Source organism: Triturus cristatus, chromosome 6 (assembly GCF_964204655.1).
Source record: "Triturus cristatus chromosome 6, aTriCri1.1, whole genome shotgun sequence".
Taxonomy (NCBI): domain Eukaryota; kingdom Metazoa; phylum Chordata; class Amphibia; order Caudata; family Salamandridae; genus Triturus; species Triturus cristatus.
This window is the reverse complement of record NC_140589.1, coordinates 533,384,623-533,407,872: the sequence shown is the minus strand read 5'-3', so window position 1 is coordinate 533,407,872 and position 23,250 is coordinate 533,384,623. Positions and strand designations below refer to the sequence as shown.

Here is a 23,250-nt window from a genome sequence, read left to right as displayed (position 1 = left end):
GAAACATCAATAGTTTTATTCAGCACGAAGAGAAAAATTAATGTTACAGTCAATTAATTTTGGCACTCATTAAATTAATTCCTACCTTGCAGAAGAGTCTTGGATCCAGCCGAGTCAGCTTAGCTGGCATATACTTTTTATACATGTTGTACAGTTCATGAAATGAGGCCCGTGATGGGAACCCACCCTGCATCAAGTCCAAAACAGATACCATACCTGAAAAAGAAATGACATATTGTCAAGCAAAATGCAATTCAGAAACAAATATGAAGCTCAGTTTGAGAAGTGTGTTGTTCACACTTTTGGGCAAATGAGAATGTGTTGCAAAACTACAGAAAACACACAAGTAACTGATCCTCAAACTGGTATACAACTGCCTTAAACATCCCCCTTACAATGTTCACTAACATTTGGGTATATGTAGGCATAGGGCCCGAAACAAGTTACGTCAGTTGAAAAGATTCTCCAACGCCACTTGCCAAAACTTGGCCCAAGTAACACAGTCAAAATGTAGCAATTGACACTGATTTGTTGAGAACATTACATTGTCTTTCCTATGTATCTCCCGTACAGTCTAGCCTGCAGCACAAATCTAGTCGTCAAAGAACATTTAAAGTTATAAGTAGCCTGGTCTGCTTTAATAGCTAATTTCCAAATAATGTTAATACAAAACATGATCTGTTTGTTGATAACTTTTTGCTCCATACCAGGGAAACAACTGTCTCTAGTAAAAAAAGGTATATGGTTGAAGCAATCTTCTAGTAAAGATTGAATCACATCATGGCATTCATACAACGTGGCACAAGAAAGATGTACCTGATATTGAAGGAGCTCTGAAATGAAGCACAACATTTGTGTGCTTAAAATTAACAGAAAGTGGCTATCTTGTTTATTTATGCATACATAGGATACAAAAAGCTGATACCTAGGTATGTGTTGCATTTGGTTTTGGTGGCCATGGTCCGTGGACGTAGTGTTTGGGAAATGAAAACAGAAACAGCACGTATATCACCTAGACACCAATGAAAAAACTGTATTTTCTTTTCTTTTAACTTTTTATAATGCACCCAACCCAGCTCTGAGGGGTAAATGAGTGCTGTGCAATCACACTACCACAAATATGCAAGATATTAAAAGGAGAATTACACGAAATAATGATAGTAAATGTTAAAAATGATGTGCCAATGATTAGTTGTCATCGAAAGTGAAAAGAAATGTGATGTAGAATATCTTCTACTGACCAAGTAGTCCATGATGGTTATTGACTTTTCGTTGGACTTACAGCATGCTAAAAATTAAACAATGGAATTCCGTACACTTTTGGCTTCAGAATGTAACTGTAATTGGGCACCCTTATATCTTAGGAACTTTCACTTGATGTCAATCAAACCAAAAGCTACTTTCAAAATGTTGTGTTTGTTGTAGAACTGTTTAAACGGCTGTTTCCCCTATTACCTGGCATAAAACAGTATGCACAATCAAATCTGTTACCGACATCCAGTTTAAGTCTACTTAAAAATGAAAGTATAGTGCCACACAGGAAAGAGAAACCAAGTTTCCACAGATATCTGTTTGCACATCTTTGGTACGAAGTGTTGTTATTGTAAGAGAACCGAAATATGGAGGTGAGCTGATATGAGCAGTGCCAGAGGGTGGTAAAGGATTTCGGTGGCGACCCTATATGGGCAGTGGGAGAGATATAAAATCAAGAATAGACATGGTGGAAGCAGCCTACATATGCCGCATCTGCAGGTAGAGGCCCGACCTTCCGGAACCTACTTAAAATTGGCAATAAATACTGTCATTAAATCATATGGACTCCTTATCCACACACATTTAGATTATGTTTGCATCTTGAAGTTTAAGTTGGTTATTGATAATGTTTGAAATTACAGATCATCATCCCAGGCTATGAAAACCACTGTTGGAGTTGATAACAGATATTGCAACATGAGGTGGGTGTGTCTTTTGTGGTTACTCTCAAAACTAGCTCCCTTAATTCAAAACATTTTAATCTACGTATGGTTAGCAAATCGAAGAGTTTAGTGGAAGTTCAGATCATACATTTTCGGTCCTCGGACTTAACCAATGGAAACAACTGCCCAGCAAATCAGGAATGCACCCTCTTTACTTGCATCTTATAAATTAAGAGACCCCGTGTGCGTTTAACTTTCTGAAGGCTTTAAAATACTGTTATGAGTATACAGTTATAGTAGTCCAATACTATTGTTCAGGGCTTAATTGGCAACATAAACGTGCTTCGCCCAAAGCTTATCTTATAAAGTTGCTACTGCACAAAGTCACTACCAGGGTTGCTCGCCTTCAGTGCAGGCGCCACAAACCCCTTTCCACAATGCTCGCGCCACCCCTGCCAGAGACTGGGAAAAGAGAAGGGCAAAGGGGTGCAGAGGGCATTATCGTTAGGGAAGACATCATTATGTTCATATAGCATATTAAACTACTTCGTACCTTACGTGGCAAATATGAAATACAATTGAGGAAAACATGGTCTGAACCCTTACATATATCAAATCGAGATATACTTGTCAACGTAGGGTCGGGAATTCAACCCCAAAGCAACCTTCATTAAAAATGCAGCACAACATTTCCCTACAATAAACATCTTGCTCAGTTTCTCCTCCAAGCAATACATTTTAGAAAATCAATCGTGAGTGAAGTTGCCTTTTCGACCTTGGTTCTCACCTCACAGAAACATTTTGTATTCATTAAGTTATGAATTTAAGAGTGAAGTTTTCTAAACTGTATTTTGCAAACAGGAATATTTCGGAAGAACAGCATTGCCAGTCTTTCACTGCAGTACATTGGAATGGAATTATTAAGAGTAAGGTTAATAATGGTGACAAATGCGTAATTAAAATGAGGTTACTATGTCCAAATGAGTGACATTGTAGGAGTCACTCATTTCATTGTTCAGTTACACAAATACATTATTGCTGATGTTCTGTGAGTTTTTCCTGACAGTTATGTCACTTCGTTAAAGTTGAAGGCTGTACAAATGCTAACATAAGTAAAGGTTTGCAAAGCTATCTTGCTGTCCTTGCAAACATGACATGATATAACATAATCTCTGCAAAACTTTGAAAATAAACGGATGCGTACACACAAACACTTGTCAGAAGTCTGCTACAGTGCCACAGAGGGCATGCACTGATTGCTTGTCACCTACTACTAATAATCTGCTACGAACTACAGCCCAATGTTGAAATCTGATGAATTCTTTATTCAGCTCTTGATACAGAAATGGGTAACAGGAATAATTGTGCTGCTAAATTGTCGCAACGGTCACTAAACATCTCCAGTAACTGTGCTTGGCACTTGGATGCTAACTCTTTTTAACTATATATTCATTTTAAGTAGTTTACAATATTTAAGCCACTTTAGGAGACTGCAAGCAATACACATTGGTTGTTGCCACTTCTAATCTAGAAGTCAGGTTTGAGAAACAACACGTCCTTAACTGACAATGTCTAAACTCACATCAAGTCCTGCTGGTATGCTTCATCCTTCTGCATCTGTTTCTCTAAATGATGCTTATCATTCTACTGCTTCAGCTACCTCAAGAATAAACCTAATAAGGCTAGAAAATGACCTCGTATTCAATTATCCTGTAAACTACCTTTAATTCTCTTAGTTGGGTTAGAGGGGTTTGCTACAATATTAAAGTACAAATATTAACTGTCCTTAATCTCATCAATATCGCATTCATAGCTTTTTTTTTTTTATATATTTTTATTAACATTTTCAATTTCAACAATATCTGCAATACCATATGATTTCATCATTACATACATAACATCTTCAAAATTTTCAGCCATTTTTCGTACATCAAGGACCTGTTCGCAATTATGTCATAACATTTCGCAACCATCTCTTTGCCCACATCAAAATACAAATTATTACTATCTCCTGTATACACCTTGGCTAGTCGGAGTCATCTAATAGCGTTTCCTCCTGTGGGGGATCGCAAATGTTACCCCGATACTCGTTCCATTTCCCCCATATCCGAGTCCATTTTTTGCGGCATCTCCTATGGACGTATACTGATTTTTCCGTTACCATTAATTCGTCCATACCATTACACCATTTTCGTAGTGTAGGAACTTGCCTGGCTCCCCACAGCTGCGCAATATCCCTTTTCGCTAATGCCATACCAAGCGTTACCCACGTTTGCGCTGCCTGATTGAGGTCTGTGGGCTCCCAGATGTTTAGTACGCATCGCTTTGGTTCAGGCGCCACCGCTATACCAGTGACCTGCGAGATTGTGCGCATGATTGCTTTCCAATAGTTATTAATTTCTACGCATTGCCATAGTGTGTGCCAGAATGTGCCTGGTTCCCCACATTGTCTGATGCAAAGCGGTGTATCTGCTCTGTGCAATTTATATAGTAGTGTCCTGGTGTAGTATGTGTGATGCAGCATTTTCAGTTGTATTAATTTGAATCTAGCTGGGATCGCTACCTCTCTTGGGGAAGCCACCGCTGCCTGCCAGTCCGCCTCATCTAGCTCGCCCAAGTCCGTCTCCCATCTAGTTTTCAGGGTTTCTGTCGGGTCCGGTTGGTTATTTATAATTTTTTTGTGGGTTAGTGAGATGGCTTTTCCCATCATATGATCGGTAAGTAGTCTGTCCTCAAGGGGTGATGATTCTGGCAACTGGTTGCCTTGCGGGATTAGTGCCGTCCGCGCATGTCTTATTTGCAGGTATCTGTACGTCTCTGTGTCTGCTAAGCCATAGTTTTGTTGCAATTGTGTGAACGGGATAATCTTCCCCTTTTTCCACAAGTCCCCCACCTTCGAGATGCCTATCAGGTCCCATTGCCTGAACCCCTTCGTGTTTCTTAGCCTACCTAGTTTTTTTGTGTCCCATAGTGGCGTTGCCTGCGTCACGACTCCCTCCCATCCCATCCCATGTCCCTCTGCACTTCGTGCCAGATCTTAATTGTATGCGCTGTAGGTCCTGTAAGATTTTTAGTTTTATTCCTGTTGTAGAGCTCTCCCATGATACTGTCTGTTCCCAGGAGATATCTATCCATGCGATACGCCGGGTCTTCCTGGTCAGCGTGAAACCATTGATTTATGCATTCATAGCTTTTAATTTACATTCCCAGGGTACATGTAGAGATATTTATCTAAGAATTTACAAGTAAATGTTATGTGCCAATTGGGTGTAAGCTGATTTCGCCATGTTTAAAGGAGAGAGCACAAGCACTTTAGCACTGGTTAGCTATGGTAAAGTGCAAAGAGTCCTAAAGCCAATAAAAACGGGTTCAGAAAACAGGAGTGCAAAGTTTGGGGATGACCCTGCAGAAAGTGCCAAATCCAACGGCTGACATTTGCGGTTGTATGTTCGAACCATGCATGCATCTACCACGCATGCCTTTACAACGTGGTCCAAACCACAAATGCATCTTACAACGAATTCCTTTACCACGCAAGTCTTTACAACTCCAGTTTACACAACAGTAGGACTTAAAATCCAACATCAGTCAAACAACGCTTTCTTTAAGGTAAGTCTTTGCTACCACTTGTGTGGTAAAGGGTTGAGTAGAAAAGTGGAAGACTGCAATAGAGCCTCCTTAGTCTAAAAATTGGCTGAGTTTTTCAATCATGGCCAATAGTTCAGTTTCAGTGCTATGCTGAGGTCTGAACCCCATGTGAGTAGAGGAGTTTGGCGTCTAGGAAAAGGGAGAGATGTTGACCAACATGTCTTTCCAGGAGCTTAGACACTCCTGGCAGTAGGGAGATAGGTCTATAGTTTCCCAGACACAAAGGGTCTAGACTTGGCCTTTTCAGTAGCAGCTTTACCACTGCTGGGGAACAGAACCAGAAGACAGTGATACATTCAGCAGTTCTAGCAGGACATGCTCTAAAATACGGAGGGGGGATGGGTCAAGGGGGGAACCTGACTTAACTAGGCTAAATAAAGCCAAAAGCTGGTTGACGGTGATGGCAGGAAAGGCCAAAAGGCCTTGTTCTGGGCAACCCACAGGTTGACTGTCTGTATGTACTTCAGTCTCCTTTGTTTTGTCATGAAAGGAGGAGTAAATATCTGTTATTCTCTTTAAGAAGAAGGAGGCAAATTTGTTCCTGCAAGCAACTGTCAGTTCTGGCAGTCTGTTTTAACCTCCACAAGCAATTTCAGATTTTGAAAAATTTCTATGGGCGAGTTGGAGGCCTTTTGGTGGTGTAATAAGAGGCTTGTGTGGTTTTGTTCTCCGAATGATAATTCCTGACTGCATCCCTATACTCAAGCTTACTAGGTTCATCATAGTACTGCCTTCACTTTCTCTCTAGTCTTTTGAATGTCTTCTTAAGTGCTAACAGGTGAGGGGTAAACTAAGGAGATTGTTTACTTTGATGTACACCTTATGCATCTTCACCAAAATGACATGGTCCAGGGAGTTGTTAATCCAATAAAAAACGGAGAATTTGCTACGGGTATATGCTCACCTAAATCTGGCTTGAACCTACTGAGGATGTCTTTCAAGTCCTTACTGTTTAATTTTGGCCAGCAGCTGTCCTTCCTCATAGACCAAAATGGACCACTGTAGATGAGAGAGGATACAAGGTGATGAGAAACACATAGTGGTCTGACCGTATAACTCGTATGGACTGCAGTACCTGTAGATTTGGGATGTTGCTAAATACCAGATCAATAGTATGCCTTTTCTCATGGGTCAGGCCCCCAACCTGCTGTTAAAACTGTAGGGAGGCAAGTTCCTGAAGCAGGCACCACTGGTGGAGTCCTCAGCAAGGATGTTAAAATTTCCTAGCAAGGAGAAATTAGTTTTATTGAGAGCCAAGTCTGCAACTATATCAGGGAGCGTATTGAGGAAATGAATAGGAGAGCCGGGTGGCCTATAAAGTAGAGCCTCAGAAAAGGTAAAAGTCGGTGTAAAATTGTGAAAGACAAAAATTTGCAATCCTGAAGAGTAGATGGAGTGAAAATGCCCCACAAATTGTCTTACAGATTAATAGCGATCCCTCACACCTCCTTTGTTTTTGCAATTTCACTGAGCGATAAGGTATCCTGGGGCATGGTTTGGATTTTGTCCAACCCGGAGCCATCATGTAGCCTCATCTCCATAAGAAACAGGATGTCTGACCTGTTATCCTGGATGAAAGAAAAGACAAAGTTTGTGGCATCCCAAAGAGAAGGAAGAGGCCCAACTCTGTCTGCTCTTCGGACCCCCTAATCTGCTTAAGGAGAGGCTGAGGGTCAAATGTGCATGTTTTACATAACAGCTCTGAGGCCTTAGGATCTATTGCATAAAAGCAGGAGCTATTTACACTAGCCTGCAGGGTCCGTAGTTGTGTAGATGTGTAGCAGATGGTTTTTTGTACAAAACGGGCATAAGTCCTGGCCCAGCCCGAGCACGGACTGGCACAGACTGACTTGCCTTCGACACGCAACGGGTGCATCCAAGCCAAGGTCATCATCTTTTGGAGGCTGTGCGGAAAAACAACAAAAGTGCCTACCAAGAAGGCCTGAAGTGCAATAGTGAACAAAATGGTTCCGACTTGTTCACCCCAGGGACCACTGAGCCAATTCAGTCACTTTGCAGCAAATTCAAATTCATTTCAATTCCCCACAATAAAATCAACACTTTTAAAACTTAAAAAAACCTCCCAGCATCAAAAGCAGCGCACAAGCAGGATCAAGGTTCAGGACTGTGCTGGTGAGATGCACGTCCGTGCCACGATCGTCAACTTATAGAGGCCGCGAGAAAAAGAAACTAGAACACCTACCAAGATGTCGACAAAAGCTTGCTAAGGCCTAAAGTGCAATAGTACAAAAAATGGTTCCCACTGATTCCCCCAGGGCCCACAGAGTCAATTCAGCCACTTTGCTGCAAATTCAAATTAAATGTAAATTCCCACAATAAAATCAACACTGTACAACTTCCCCAGTATCAAGAGAAGCGTACCATCAGGGTCACGGTTCAGGACCATGCCCGTTAGATGGACATTATGGTATAATTGCTTCCCGGAGAACATAATCCTATCGCTACACTGTTGTATCCTGGGTTCTGGGTGCACGGTGGTGCAATTCTTGCAAGAGCTGAAAAGGTAGCCCTAAACGGAGACTTATGCGTATCAGAGGGACTCTGCAAGTGGGCTTGCACTACTGCAATGCATTTGCTTAAACAAAACACAAAGGGTAAATGTCTGAACTCAAGAGATGCCCCCAAAATAATCAGGCAATGGCGAGGAAAACCCCTTATAGCATCAACATTTGGAAAATAATGATGGCTCAGATTTACTCTGTCAACACTACATAAAAGAAGCTTCACACAATCTAATTAGACGAGAAAATACCATGAGCTCTTACCTTTAGATGAAAGAAAGACCTAAACAAATAGTAGTCTACTTGTAACGGCATTGCATGTATTCTATGTAGTAGCCAAACATAAAGACACTTTGAGAAAATGTATATTTCAAATGAATAGAACACACCAGATTGAAGAGTGGGCAAAGTGGATAATTAATCTCGTATAAACTATCCAGGGTTAAGCCACAGAAGGGTAAATAGTCCCACTAAATATTTAACCAGGCCTGGAAAACACCTGAATATGCACAGAATACAGAGTGACTGAATAATTACAGTATCAAAAAAATCAACCTTTAAAAGGAAGCATCAAAGAAGAAACAAATCCTTGAAAACCTTGGGGTCACTAGTTGATTGAGCTGTAAAATAAATTAAATCTAGAAAATTATGCAAAACAGATTTCAATTAACATCTATTATTTCACCTACTGAGAAATCCTTTACATTTATGCAACAAAAATTCATCATGATGTTCTGAAATAAAAAAATAACAGGCTTGTTAACAACCTAAGAATGTCCATTACCTGAGCACTGTAGTTGGGACAAAATCTGAGCCCCTTCAAAATGGTGACTGGTCATCTTTAAATTAGGCTTGATGCATCGAATGAAGCTGGATCCCTATTGGAAAGGTAGTAAAGCAAATATTCTATAACACTTTCCCTTCATAATTGTAAGGAAATAAAGCATTTTTGGTCATTACAAGATACACTGAATAGACAATGATTCATGAAATCACCTTCAAAATCTTGACATTAGCATGCACCTGCATGCATCATAATACATTGATTCTGAAAATGTAAGTTCATCATCAGTGCCTGTGATCAACACGACCACAAATAAAATATCAAAATATCTAATTAATCTAGAAGCAACTAATTCTCTATTAAGTGCAATACATTCACTGGCTCTGGACCAATGTAATTCCTTTGTAAAAGGCTGCTTTTTTATTAATAGTAGAGTAATCAATCCTTCCATTCATTTCCCCAAAACCTTTTTTTCACAAAGCTAACTGAGGTCAACCTCTCTTGTTCCCTTCTGCATGCATTGTTTTTTTCACAAATTCTGTCCTTATTCAGATTCTTCCTTTCTACAGCTGCCCAACCTTGTTCCAGTGCTATTGAACAACAGGCCATCTGTTCCACTTGGGAACCCACTCCAACCCTCCACCAACAGCCTACAGAAAAAACTCATACAACTAAGAAAAAGCCTTTAACACCCTAACAACCAACCTAAACACCAAATCACACACCGCGAAACTCCAAGCTCTGGGGTTACTTGCAAAACCGCTCCAAAGACCTGGCAAAATTGCCCTCAGCCTCCCAGGCACCAAAATAGAAATGTTGTCTAGGTGGTGTGCAATGGTATCCCTGCCACCAAGGCAAATAGATCAATGATTTCATTCATCAATTATGTATTCCACACCATATTCCCTGTGGGAGTAAACTATGGCAGAGTACTCAGCCCACCTGCTCTTTCTAGTTCCCATTTTAGGTAGTCTAAAGCCCTTTGAAAAGCGATCCCCCAATCTTTCAGCATAAACTCCCTCAGAACCATTGCCTCAGCAGTTCTAATCTAATCAAAGTATCCTGGTTGCACGTGCTGCCACTTCTCATCGTCCCTTGATAGTCTATAACCTTCTGGCACCCATCACAGTATTCAATCTTGAATTTGCACTCCACCCCAAGAAACTTGGTTCGCCACATGCGTTATTTGCTGAACTGCGTGCCCTAATCCCTGGAAACTATAAAGCCGCAGCAAATATGGCTCTTAAAGAACAAGTTACTTACCTTCGGTAACAATATATCTGTAAGAAACATTAGTTAGATTCCTCACCTTAGAATATCCCCAGGCGTCAGGCTGGAGCTGGAAAGATTTTCGTCAGCAATACCCTTGCGCGTCGCTAGGCATCGTCTGCGGCTCCGCGGCGGCGGCGGCGTGCGCCGGGATGACGTCGTCAGAGTACTTAGACGCCGCCCTCTCGCACGGACGTCAGTTCTTGTACATAGCTTCCCGCGCCAGGAACACAGTGCCATGCAAGAGACCGACACTAGTGCCAAAAAATTCTAGGGCCCTGAAAGGGATGACCTCAACCCTAGATATCGGTTTGCAGAACGGGGAGGATGGGTGAGTCGGTGAGGAATCTAACTAACTAATGTTTCTTATAGATATATCGTTACCGAAGGTAAGTAACTTGTTCATCTGAAAGAAACACGTTAGTTAGATTCCTCACCTTAGAATAGATACCAACCCCGGTGGTAGGTCTGCGAACCAAGATCACACCAGAAAGTCCTGGAGAACAGAACGGCCAAAGAAGCCGTCTCTCCGGACTTGACTGTCCAGGCAATAATGTTTGGCAAGCGTGTGCAGCGAGGCCCATGTTGCTGCCTGACAAACGTCCTGCAAGGGGACTCCCCGGCCCAGGGCAGTGGTCGCCGCTGTGGCCCGAGTAGAATGGGCCCTCAGCCCTACCGGAGGTTCCTTTTTAGCTAAGGAGTAGTAGGCCTTGATACACAAAACGACCCACCGAGAGATGGTTAGTTTGTGCACCGCTCGTCCCTTCTTAGCGCCCACGTAACCGACAAAGAGTTGGTCGTCCACCCAGAACTGCTTGGTGCGGTCCAAATAGAAGGACAGTGCCCGTTTTGGGTCCAGACGGTGGAGCCTCTCTTCCTATTTCGAGGGATGCGGAGGCGGAAAGAAGGTGGGCAGGGTAACCGACTGCCCGATGTGAAAGGCAGTCACCACCTTAGGAGGAAAGGAAGGACGAGTCCTGAGAACAACTTTGTCCGGATGGACAGAAAGAAAAGGAGGCTTAGAAGAGAGAGCCTGGAGCTCACTCACCCGTCTAGCAGAGGTGATGGCCACCAGGAAAGCAGTCTTAAGTGTCAACAGATGAAGGGGACAATTATGAAGTGGCTCAAAGGGAGCGCACATCAGATATGTCAATACAAGATTCAAATCCCACTGAGGCATTACGAAAGGGACAGGAGGAAACATGTGAGTAATGCCCTTAAAGAAGCGAGAAACAACAGGGGATTTGAAAAGAGAAGGCTGATCAGGGAGCCGTAGGAAAGCAGAGATAGGAGAAAGATAACCTTTAAGAGTGCCCAGAGCAGAGCCCTGCTGGGCCATGGAAAGAAGGAAGAGGAGAACCTCAGAAAGAGGGGCGGAAAGGGGATCCACAGCCTTTGCTGTGCACCATGCCACAAATTTGTTCCACCTGCAGGCGTATACCGATTTGGTGGAGGGACGCCTGGCTGCCAGAATAACATCACAGACTTCAGGAGGCAAGTCAAATGGCATCAATTGTCGCCGCTCAATCTCCACGCATGGAGGTGGGGACTGGACAGGTTCAGGTGGAGGACCGTCCCCTGCTGCTGCGACAGAAGGTCCTCCTGAAGAGGCAGTCGTATCGGGGGATCGAGCAACAGACTGAGTAGCTCGGGATACCAGTACCTTCTTGCCCAATCCGGAGCCACTAAGATGACTTTGGCCCGGTCACGCCTGATCTTCTTCAGCACTCTGGGCAGAAGTGGTATAGGCGGAAAGGCGTACAACAGACCGCAACTACACTGGCGACGAAAGGTGTCCCCGAGCGAGTGCCGCCTTGGAAACTCCAACGCGCAGAACTGCGGACATTGCGCATTCTCTTCAGTGGCGAATAGATCTGACCATGGCTCTCCCCACTGCTGAAAGAGGCCTTGTGCCACGTCTGAGTTGAGACGCCATTTGTGATCCATCATGCACCGGCGGCTGAGTTTGTCTGCTCTGGCGTTCAGAGAGCCCGCCAGATGTTGAACCACCAGGGTGATGCCCTGATGTTCCAGCTATGTCCAGAAGCGCAGAGCCTCCTGACAAAGGGTCCACGACCCCACCCCGCCCTGTTTGTTGCAATACGACATGGCGGTAGTGTTGTCCGTGAACACCTGCACTACACTTCCCCGGACAGAGGGAAGGAATGCCTTCAGTGCAAGTCGGATTGCTCTCAGCTCCAAAAGGTTGATATGGAGCCAAGACTCCGCCGGAGACCAGAGTCCTCTGATCTCCGCCTCTCCCATGTGGCCCCCCAAATCCCAAAAGGAACGCATCCGTCACCACTACATGCTCCGGTTGGGGTAGGGAGAGGGATCTGCCACTGACCCAATCGCGGTTCGTGAGCCACCACTGCAACTGCCTTGCAGTGCCCTCCGAGATCAAGACATGGTCAGACAGGTTGCCCCGATGCTGGGCCCACTGAAACTTCAGGTCCCACTGCAGAGCCCACATCTGCCACCTGGCGTGATGTACCAGCAGGATGCAGGAGGCCATCAGACCCAGAAGCCGCAGCACCAACCTGACCAGGACCTGGGATAGAGGCCGAAAGAGGGGAATCAGAGCCTGAAAATCATGGACCCCCTGTTCCGGTGGATAGGCCCGGAACTGTGCCGAGTCCAGAACCGCTCCGATGAAGAGGAGCTGCTGGGAGGGACTCAGATGCGACTTCGGCACATTGATGGAGAACCCCAGCGAATGCAGGAGGTCGGCTGTATTCTGGAGGTGGGAGACGACTGCCTGGGGCGAGCCCGCCTTCAACAACCAGTCGTCGAGATAGGGTAATACTGGAACCCCCAATCTGCGCAGATGAGCTGCGACCACCGCCATCACTTTCGTGAACACCCGAGGGGCACTGGTGAGGCCGAAGGGGAGCACGGTAAACTGAAAATGCTCCTGGCCCACCGTGAACCGCAGGTAACGCCGGTGGGCCGGCAGGACGGGGATGTGGAAATAAGCATCCTGCAAGTCCAACGCTACCATCCAGGCTCCAGGGTCTAGGGCAGCCAGAACCGGAGCTAAGGTGAGCATCTTGAACCTCTCCTTCCGGAGGAAGGCGTTGACGCTCCTGAGGTCCAAGATAGGGCGTAGGCCCCCTTTGCCCTTCTTGGGAACCAGAAAGTAGTGGGAATAACAACCACGACCTACTTCTGGACCAGGAATGCGCTCGATGGCCCCCTTGGCCAAGAGGGCCGTTACTTCCTCCTGTAGAAGATTCAAGTGATCGCCCAACATGCGGTGGTACTGCGGTGGCATGGCTGGAGGGGTCACATCGAAGGGGAGGGAGTAGCACCTTCGGACGATTTGCAGCACCCACCTGTCGCGTGATGGAACGCCAGTGGAGCAGGTGATGGCGAACTCTGCCTCCCACTGGCGTGGAATGGGCCTGAAAGCACGAACTAGGAGGGCTTTGAGGCGGATGCTACTGGGGTAGAGGTGGACGGACCGGCACGTTGTCCCCCTGTACCGCCTCGGCGAAATTCACGTCTGCAAATGCGTGGAGGTTGGGTCTGCGGCCTGTGGTTAGGCAGACGTGAGGGGGTGCCCCTTCCTTGGCCACGAAAGGGGCGAAAAGCGGAAGTTTGCGGGTGCGGGCCGAGAGGCCCAAGGACTTTGCCGTAGCCCTGGAGTCCTTAAAGCGCTCCAGTGCACTATCCACTTTGTCGCCAAAAAGGCGACTGCCATTGAAGGGCATGTCAATGAGGGTGCTCTGGACATCCGAAGAAAAACTCATGGACTGTAGCCAGGCGTGGCAACGAAGCGCCACCGTGGTCGACATTGCCCTACCCAGCGAGTCCGTAGTGTCCAGTCCACATCGGATGGCATGCCGCGCTGCATCCCGCCCCTCGGCAAGAGCCTGGGCGAGCCGTGTCTGGGCCTTCTCCGGACACTGGGGCAGCACGTCCTCCACCGTATCCCACAGAGAGTGGGAGTAACGGTCCAAGAGACAAGCGGTGTTAATAGACCGCAGTCCCAAACTAAAAGAGGAGAACAGCTTCTTACCAAACTGTTCCAGTCTCTTGGATTCCCGATCCGGGAGAGCAGACGGGAAGGAGGTCTGGGAAGTAGAGGCCTGGATAACCAGGCTCTCGGGCGTGGGGTGCATGGACAGAAAACTGGGGTTGCCCGGTGCAGGGCGGTGGCGCCGGGCCACGTTCCAGTCCACAGGAAGTACTGTGGAGGGCTTGGACCAGGTGCCCTTCAGAACGTCCACTAGTGCATCATTAAACTGCAGCAGAGGCTCCGAGGAGCTTGCTGACGGTTGGAGCACTTCAGTGAGGAGGTTAGTCCTCACGGCCACAGCAGGTAGCTCCAGCCCAAGGGCTTCGGCCGCTTCCGCAGCCCAACAGAAAATGCAGCACCTTCCTCCGAAGCCACGGTCGGAGGAGAGATGAAGCCAGTGTCAGGGGAGGTGTCAAGACCCCTCCCAGTCGTCACCGTCATCCGATTCCTAGTAAACAGGTGGAATGATCGGAGCCGGGCGGAAGATGAAATTGCCACCCATTGGCGTCGGGTGCGGCGCCAGACGGCGCCGCTCCGACGCCGGGCCCGGACCAGGACTGAACCGGGGAACGGCAGAGGGGTCTTGAGGTCGACCGGCACTGACTGGGATCCAGGGCTGATAGCCATAATTGAATATGTTTTATTTAGGTATTCACATCTAGAAATTGTAAGCCTTTTGAATCATTTGTATGCAAGTTTTTGTAGAAGGGTAAACTAATCATACCTGACCAAAGGAAAAGTACAAGGAGATAGGAAAGTTTACTTTAAAATGAGAAAATCAGAAAATTAAATGCTGGATCTTGTTTCTTTATCACCAATCAATGCTAATCTCACAATGGGATGGTGGGAGAAAGTGACCGCATTGAATGATGAGAATGAAAAGTGTGTGGAAAAGCCCATTATATGATGACCTGTTCATCATATGGAAATAGTTCCAAGGAAGATTCAACCATTATTCAGGAAAGTAAATGGCAACCCATAAAATGTAAGTTTCACCAATGAGTTCAGCAGTGACATTTTTGGATACATCTATCTATATTGAGGATTGCAAAATTGTGGAGGGATGTCTAAAATAAGACTTAGGAGGCTTTTCTTGTTTATGTGTGGTTGTTTTGAAAGCGTATAACAGGGTGTGCTGTAGATGTTATAACCAGAGTCTTCAGCCAATAATTTTCATCCTTCTGGTTACCGTATGTGCTCTCTTCCTTGAGGTTGACAGTTAGGATGTTAAGACCTGCCTTTTAATCACTTCTTCTCTACTCCTGGTCTAGGTAAGCGGTCACCACCGACACCCCTCAAGAGACAGGAGAATATCCAGGTAAGTGAAAAGAAAACAAAGGAAATGGGAGCTACGTTTTCTGCTCTCCTGAGTTATAGTGGGCGTGTCAGCAAATGTCAGGGCAACCGCTACTCATCTGACCAGTTTTGTTCATCCTCAGTCTCTTAGTTTGTGGCTCCAAGCAGTTTCTTCACCCGCTTCGGAGTCCCAAGGACGTCCCTTTTTCTCCTTCTTGCCACTTCTTTATTCCGTTCTGCTCCTCTGCATCTTCCTCTTGGCTTTCTCTCCTCAGTCTCCCTGAGCCAGTAGAACGTATCTAATATCGCATCTGTTTTTTCCTGTCCAAAATGACTGCCTAGCAAATGCCTATGTGCTAAGAATAGGACCTGCTCTATAAAGGGTTCTGGGACAAAGAGCTGTATGGGTTGTGCCCCCCCCCTTTCGATGTAATAATCTGTCCTTCTTAAAGAATTGTGGACCTACTTCCTGTCCTGTGGACGTTCCTTTTCCTCCCACTTGCCGCTCCTTTATTTCGTTCTGGTCCTCTGTATCTTCCTCATGGCTTTCCCTCCCCGTTCTCCACTTACAGGATCCTGATGCCTTTTTCTGTGGCATAGGTCTTCCCCTTCCTTCCTGTATATGGTAGTCCTGTGTCAATGTTGATTTTTTTGGTGTACATTTGATCCACTCCCCTTTTACAAACTGTTCCTTCCGCTCTTTCTAGGTGCCGGCAACATCTAGCAGTGGTCCTCCCATGATCCCCACCTGACCTACCAGGTAAGTGTTGTTTCGTGTCCCTGCGCTCCTCACAAAGATACCAACTATCCATCATTAAACTCCAGCAACAAGTAGCATGTTGCATACTATTATTTGCCATTATGAAAAATTGAAATGAATATCCCTTGTGATAAATTGCTAAGACTGAAGAGGACGTTTTCAACAGAGGTTGAATTCCACAGGCACAGTGTGGAACTGATGAGCACTTTTAGGGCCAGGGGTTATTATGAAAATATTTTCATGGTGGAAGGCTAAAATCAAGACTTTAACTTCACTTCAACCAAACAAGGAAAAGAAAACTAATTATGACAACTTGAGAATGATGACTTCATGAAAGAGTCCAAGCAAAAGAAACACATCCGTCAAAGACATTCAAATTGCAATATGAGGACCCAGATTTAAAACATCTTTTACAACTACACCCAGTACCACATACAGAAAGGGATAGTCACTCAGAGACATATTGTGTATAGCCACTTCAGAAGGGAACAGCAAACTATATGGCTAAATGTCTCCCTGAAAGGATTCAAATGATGTAACAATTGTAATGCTTGCACTTAACGCCAAACCAACAAAACCTTTCTAATGGGAAAATGGAAAGAAACAGGGAATCAAAACTTGACTTGTGGAAAGACTACACTGTCTTTGTCACCGAATGTCCATCCAAACGCAAATATATTTGCAGCACACACTTACACTAATAATAGATCTTCGAGCACATCGGTGCAATTAAGAATTGTGACTTCTGCATCATAGCAAAACTCTTTAACAAAATGCATAATAATGATGAGGAACTGCAGAAATGTTATGCAATTGACAAGGTTGCAAAAGATGAGAGGGGAGGAGATTCTGTGAGGAAATTGTATCAACTTGAATTCAAGTATATCATAAGAAGTGGTTTGGTGGCTCCCAATGGACTCAATGTAGATGAAGTAATCTTTGTACATTTGGAATGAAATTTGATAAGAGAGACTTTAGCATAACTGCTTGAAAATATTTATATAGAAACACTGCTTTGTTAGAAATTAAGAGTATAGTTGCATGTTGCTAGCCTGAATAAAAACATATGCTTCAATTCAAATGACCAGTATAATGAATCATCTTGTACATTTAATCTAATTACACAAAACGTGATAAGAGAGGTATCACGGCCCACTAGAGGGCAACAATTCTATCCTTATTATAAAGAAACAAGCATGAATCATGGATGAACAGCAATTAACCTGCCTACGATGGCTGCGAATTAACAAAGCCAACTACTGTTTGTACAGCAGACAATAAATGCACTGTAGAATGTATATGGCAGCTTCACCTGCTGAAACAAGTACCGATGTTGAAAGGATGACAGATAAAGCTCACGAAACCAAGCTCAGTTATGTGCTGGCATTACCAGTGCAACATGTAGATGAAATAAAACTCCTAGTGAAGCACACTTAGATAATCTTTCACAAGCTGCTGCTTTCACATGATGCATCCTTTTGTGTAATAAACGCTATACTAATGTTTATAAAAGATGTGAATGTGTACATTTAAGCCATAATTGCAATTGTTCCTTACGAGGTGTGCAATCGTGCACATACAAATATAACTCTGATTTGACAATGTTAGTTTTGCGTGTGATGCTTAACCAAAATGTAATTCGACACACAATCTGGCATCGACTACATTTTGTTTATCATAGACTGTTACGGGGGCGTGGCTTAGCACGCAACGAGAACGGACATGCCCGGGTAGAGCTCTCGCCTGAGCTTGCCTACCCCGGGTCTTTTATCCGTCGAAAACTCCTTTCCACGACCCGAAACTGCCGGCGGACCTGATCCGACGCCTGCTGCATGCCCTGGCTGAATTTGGGGCGCATCGGAGGTAACGTGCAGCACCGGCACTGACGGCGAGCCTGGAGCCGTACTGGTGAGCCCGCACCTGGAGACGACGCCTACGTGAGCCCGCGGCTCGGGGCGACTCACCAGGCCTTGAACTGCGGCCTACGAGGAGCCCCGCGGCCGTTGCCGAGGAACCCCCGCGAGACGGGCATTGTGACCGGGGGCGCCTGGAGGCCCCCCCTCCCCCCTGAGGAGCCATCAGACGACGACGGTGGGCTGGGAACGGCTTGGGGCAGCCACGCGGACGCCATCTGTGACGCCCAGCATACGCGTGAGTTGGCGGACGGGGGCCTGGGGGCCGGCGGGGTAGAGCCAGAAAGAAGACAGGAGCAGGAATCTACGGAGAAGACAGAGATCCTTGGAACCGCGACGGGACGCAGGGGATTCACCTCCCCCTCCCCCCGCTCTGGCCTGGCAGTTGATGCACCATAGTTCGGCCTCTCCCATACTGGTTTCCCACAGAGCAGTACAGCGCACCACCTGTGGCCCTGCCCGCCGCGACGCAGCTACGCAAGCCCGGAGCGGATAGGAGCCGCACACGCGCCCTGATCCTCTGGGGAGAGACATCTGCCCTGCGCTGCTCGGAGCCTCTGGATCCGCGACGGCCGGGACGCGCTGCGTGTGGCCTGACGGCTAGGAGCGGCGAGACGCCGCGGGACCCACAGCGGCGACCCCGGAGGCGCTGGGGTGACCTACCACGAACGACGGGCCCCTGCCCCACAACGTCAGGAGCCGCTACTTTGCGCGCGCCACCAGCTCCATGCCTGGAGGAGCGCGGACACGTACTGGATCGGGACCTGCAGCGACAAAGGGGAAACAAACGAAAACGGCACACAAGATGGATACCGACCACGTGGCGGCGAAGCTGGACAGCGTCTTGGCGGCCATGGAACGGATGGAAGAATCGCTGCAACAGACGCGCACCTCTCTGGAGACCAGAATTGATGGCGTGGCGGTAGATCTGACCCACCTCCGAGCTGATCACAAGAAACTGCAAGATCGCACCAAGACCCTGGAAGACAGAGTGGCAGTGATTGAACCACTGGCGGTACAGACAGACAAAAAGGTGCAAGACCTCCTAACCAGAATGGAACTCTTGGAGGGCAGGGCCGAGGATGCGGAAGGACGGGCGCGGAGAAACAACATCCGCCTCGTGGGCATCCCGGAGAAATGGGAAGGAGCGGATCCCGCCCGTAAGGCTGAGGACTGGTTGCGAGACCTACTGCCGGATGGCACGCTTTCCCCCTACTTTGTGGTGGAGAGAGCCCACCGCGTGCCCATGCGGCCGCTCCCTCCGGGCTCTAACCCCAGACCATTCCTCCTTCGAGTACTCAACTACCGCGACCGGGACACGATCCTGCGTGAAGCCAGGAACCTAGGGGAAGTCACCATAGACAACGCTGCGGTGATGTTCTTTCCGGACTACACTGCAAGAGTGCAGAGACAGAGGCATTCCTTCCTGGCTGTAAAAGGAAGGCTGCGCGAAGCGAACCTCAAGTACTCGCTACTTTTCCCTGCCAAATTACGAGTAGTGATACGTGACAAAACACACTTCTTCACAAACCCTGAGGAGGCTGAGGCCTGGCTGGATGGAGGAATGCCTGACGCGCCGCGAAGGGCGCCGGGAACTAACACGATGGAGAGGTCCAGAGGACCGGGGAGGCGACGTCGCCGAAGATCTTCCACGCCGCCGCTGCTCGGGGAGGCAATACGCCGCTCCCCGCCGGCAGCCCTAGTCCAACAGGAACAACAAGATGCCTTGCGCAAGGTGGCGGCAATCAGCAATTCCCCGGCGCCGTCGCTCCACCCGGGCGCTAGCCCAGCAGCGTCTTCTACGGACGATGAGGCGATTTATGGACTACCGGACACGCAGAGCTCTGGGGGACCCCCGGAGGTCACGCCCCAGACGGTGGATCTCTTTGGTTGACGGAGTTTGGGACCGGGCTGATGTCTACCGCATAGCGCGAACCCGCCCGGGTTCCTGCCTGGCTGCCCCGCCTAACCCTAGGGCTGTCCTGGGCCTGCCGACGCTCACTCTGTCGCTGCCCTGGGGAGCTGAAGCACGGAATTGGCCACTGTAAGTACTTTTTCTCCTTATCCATATGCGACTCATACACCTACTTTGCAGAAACAAGGGTGTGCCCCGCTGCGATTTACTGCCAGCCTGCTGCGACTTGACCTGGCTGGGAGGGGACCTGCACCCCCCCTGGCACCCTTGCGCGCCCTTGACTGATACCTGGGCGTGCAGCTGCCACGGCATGGAACAAGAGACACTGGACGTCCGCTGGCCAGCGGGCGCTTGCACACCGCACCCGGGAGAGACACTGGGCACATCCACGACTGCACTGTTTTGATAACTGTTAGAACGTAACCACAAGCACCCCCTTAGACTGTATAGTTTGCGAGCTCACTTGAGTGTTTGGACGGCGACCTGTTGTGCGGCCGACCTTTTGGTATTTTGAACTCTGTTGCCATGTTAAGGCCTTTTACATTCCCCTTTTTCCCTATCCCACTACCCTGCTGGAGATCATGGTACTGCGAACACGACACTTGCGAGGGCTGCGTGGCTGAAACGGACTGCTGGGGCTGGGGGGCCCTTGAGCGGGGGGCCACACCTTGGGGGGGGAGAGGGCGCACACGCACGCATAACTGCTATGGCTAATATACAAATATGCACCTGGAACGTCAGGGGAATGCACACACCAGCCAGACGCTACCATATATACTCATACCTAAAGCGACATAAAATCAGCATAGCGCTACTCCAGGAAACCCATTTGAACGGAGCCGAAGTGCAGGCGTTGCGCCGTAGATGGCGAGGGCAGCTATACGCTACGGAGTATTCCTCCTACGCACGCGGAACACTGATATGGGTCCGCCCTGGGACTCCTTGGGAAACCACGGAGGTGGCAATGGACCGGGAGGGCAGATATGCGGCTGCTCAGGGCAGATTGGATGGCCAGCCTCTCACGCTGGTATCCCTCTATTCCCCCAATGTAGATCAGGGCAGCTTCCTGGCGCGGCTCTCAAAGGTCATGGCACCTTGGCATGCAACATCGTGGATAATAGGGGGCGATTATAATTGCACTCTAGATACGACACTGGACCGCTCCTTCCCACCCCCTGCTAATGCCTCTTCACGGGGAGCCACAAAAGCGCTACTGGACTGGGCCGCGCAATGGGACCTCCATGATGTTTGGCGACAACGCAACCCGGGGACGCGGACGTATTCCTACTATTCTGGCGCTCACGACTTACATGTCCGACTGGACCGGTTCATGGCCTCCACTGCCCTCTTACCCCACGTGACGGACACGCAATACATGGGCCGCACGCACTCGGACCACAACCCACACTTCATGTCAATAGCCTGGGCGCACCCGCACCCTCCTGTCCCCACTTGGCGCCTACAACCTGCGCTGCTGCTAGACGCGGCTTTCCGGGATAACTTGCTTACACGCGCCGCGCAATACTTCGAGGACAATGCTGGCACGGCATCCACTCTGCAGACGGAGTGGGACGCCTTCAAGGTAGTGCTTCGGGGACACTGCTTGCATGCGCAGGGACACATAAGACGTCAATTGGAGAGGGACTTAACTAGATTAGAGTCGGACTTACTGCCACGGGAGGAGGGGGCGGTGGCTGGCGACGAGGGCCCGCTACATGAGGCCCGCACGGAACATGCACGCCTCTTAGAGCGACTCCGAAACGTAAATTATGCCGCGCATTCGGCGAGAACGCATCACCTTGGCGACAGACCTGGCAAGCTTTTAGCGTGGCTAATCTCTCAGGAAACCCGCTCGACCCCGGTAGCGGCTGTACGGACGGGGAGGGGGGAACTGGTATACACACAGATTGGTATCCACGATGCCTTCACGGCTCATTATGAAGAGCTGTATCGCTCCCGCTTGGCGGTCCCTCCTACGGCCATAGCTGACTACCTCTCCCCCCTGCAAATGCCGCAACTAACTATTGCGCAGCAGGACGAATTGGGTGCCCCTCTGGAGCCAGACGAGCTCCGAGAAGCCATCTTTAATCTGTCAAATGGCAAAACGCCGGGCCCGGATGGACTGCCGGCGGAGCTGTACAAGGCCGGCTCGGATGTTCTCATTCCGGAGCTGCTGAGGATGTATACCGCGGCAGCGGAAGATGCCGCTTTACCCCCAACATTAAACGAGGCCATACTAGTATCTCTTCTTAAACCGGGCAAGGATAGCACACAGGTGGGCTCTTACCGCCCGTTGGCGCTCCTGAACACAGATTATAAAATCCTGGCTTCTACTTTGGCCAGGAGACTGGCCCCCCATGTGCCGACCCTAGTACACCGCGACCAAAATGGGTTTGTCCCCACACGCCACACTTCCTTCAACATACGCCGCCTCTTCCGGGTACAGGAATACGCTACGCAGCAGTGGCCGAGAGCGGGATGCCTTATATTGGATCTGGAGAAGGCTTTCGATTCTGTGGAGTGGCCGTACCTGCGGGCGGTTACAGAGAAGTATCAACTGGGGGGGGATACCGGGCCATGATTGATCTGCTTTACGGCAGACCGACAGTCCGGGTCCGCACGGGCCGCCTCCTCTCAGCCGCCATCCGAGTCCGCAGAGGCACCCGCCAGGGCTGCCCATTGTCGCCACTACTGTTCTCATTGGCCATGGAGCCGCTGGCCACGACCCTCAGAGCGCACGGGCTGGATTGGGGAATCCCGCTGGCGGATGGGTTGCACGCAGTGTCACTGTATGCAGATGACTTACTGCTGTACGTCAGGGACATACCTGCCATCCCCGCCTCCCTCGCTGACATCTTCCGCAACTTTGAGGGAATGTCGGGCCTGAGAGTTAATTGGGCCAAGTCGGGGGCGTACCCCTTTAACCCAGACGTACCCGAATGCGACATCCGGCTGGGAGGGGACAGGCTGCAATGGCATCCCACCACTTTCCGATACCTAGGGATACGGATATATAGAACACCGGCAGATATCCTGGAAGGGAACCTCTGCCGAGCGATCGCTTCTGTCCGAGCGCAAATTGGCTTCTGGAATACCCTACCCCTTAACGTGCCCAGCCGCGTGGCACTGACCAAAATGATTGTGCTGCCTCGCCTCCTCTATTACTTTGCGAATATGCCTCTGTATGTACCCGTCAGGCTCTTTCG

The 23,250-nt window shown here is 48.3% G+C and overlaps 1 protein-coding gene across 9 annotated transcripts in view; it reads right to left on the bottom strand.

Annotated features, from left to right (window-relative positions):
• MYO6 (myosin VI) overlaps positions 1–23,250 on the bottom strand; it is an 856,486-nt gene that overhangs the window by 260,461 nt on the left and 572,775 nt on the right. For all 9 annotated transcript variants that reach the window (XM_085610973.1, XM_085610975.1, XM_085610976.1 and 6 more), the window contains exons 20-21: positions 8,871–8,964; positions 86–216 (exon numbers count right to left, since the gene is read on the bottom strand). In XM_085610973.1, the coding sequence (XP_085467099.1) occupies positions 86–216; positions 8,871–8,964 (225 nt within the window). The remainder of the gene's footprint in view (positions 1–85; positions 217–8,870; positions 8,965–23,250) is intronic.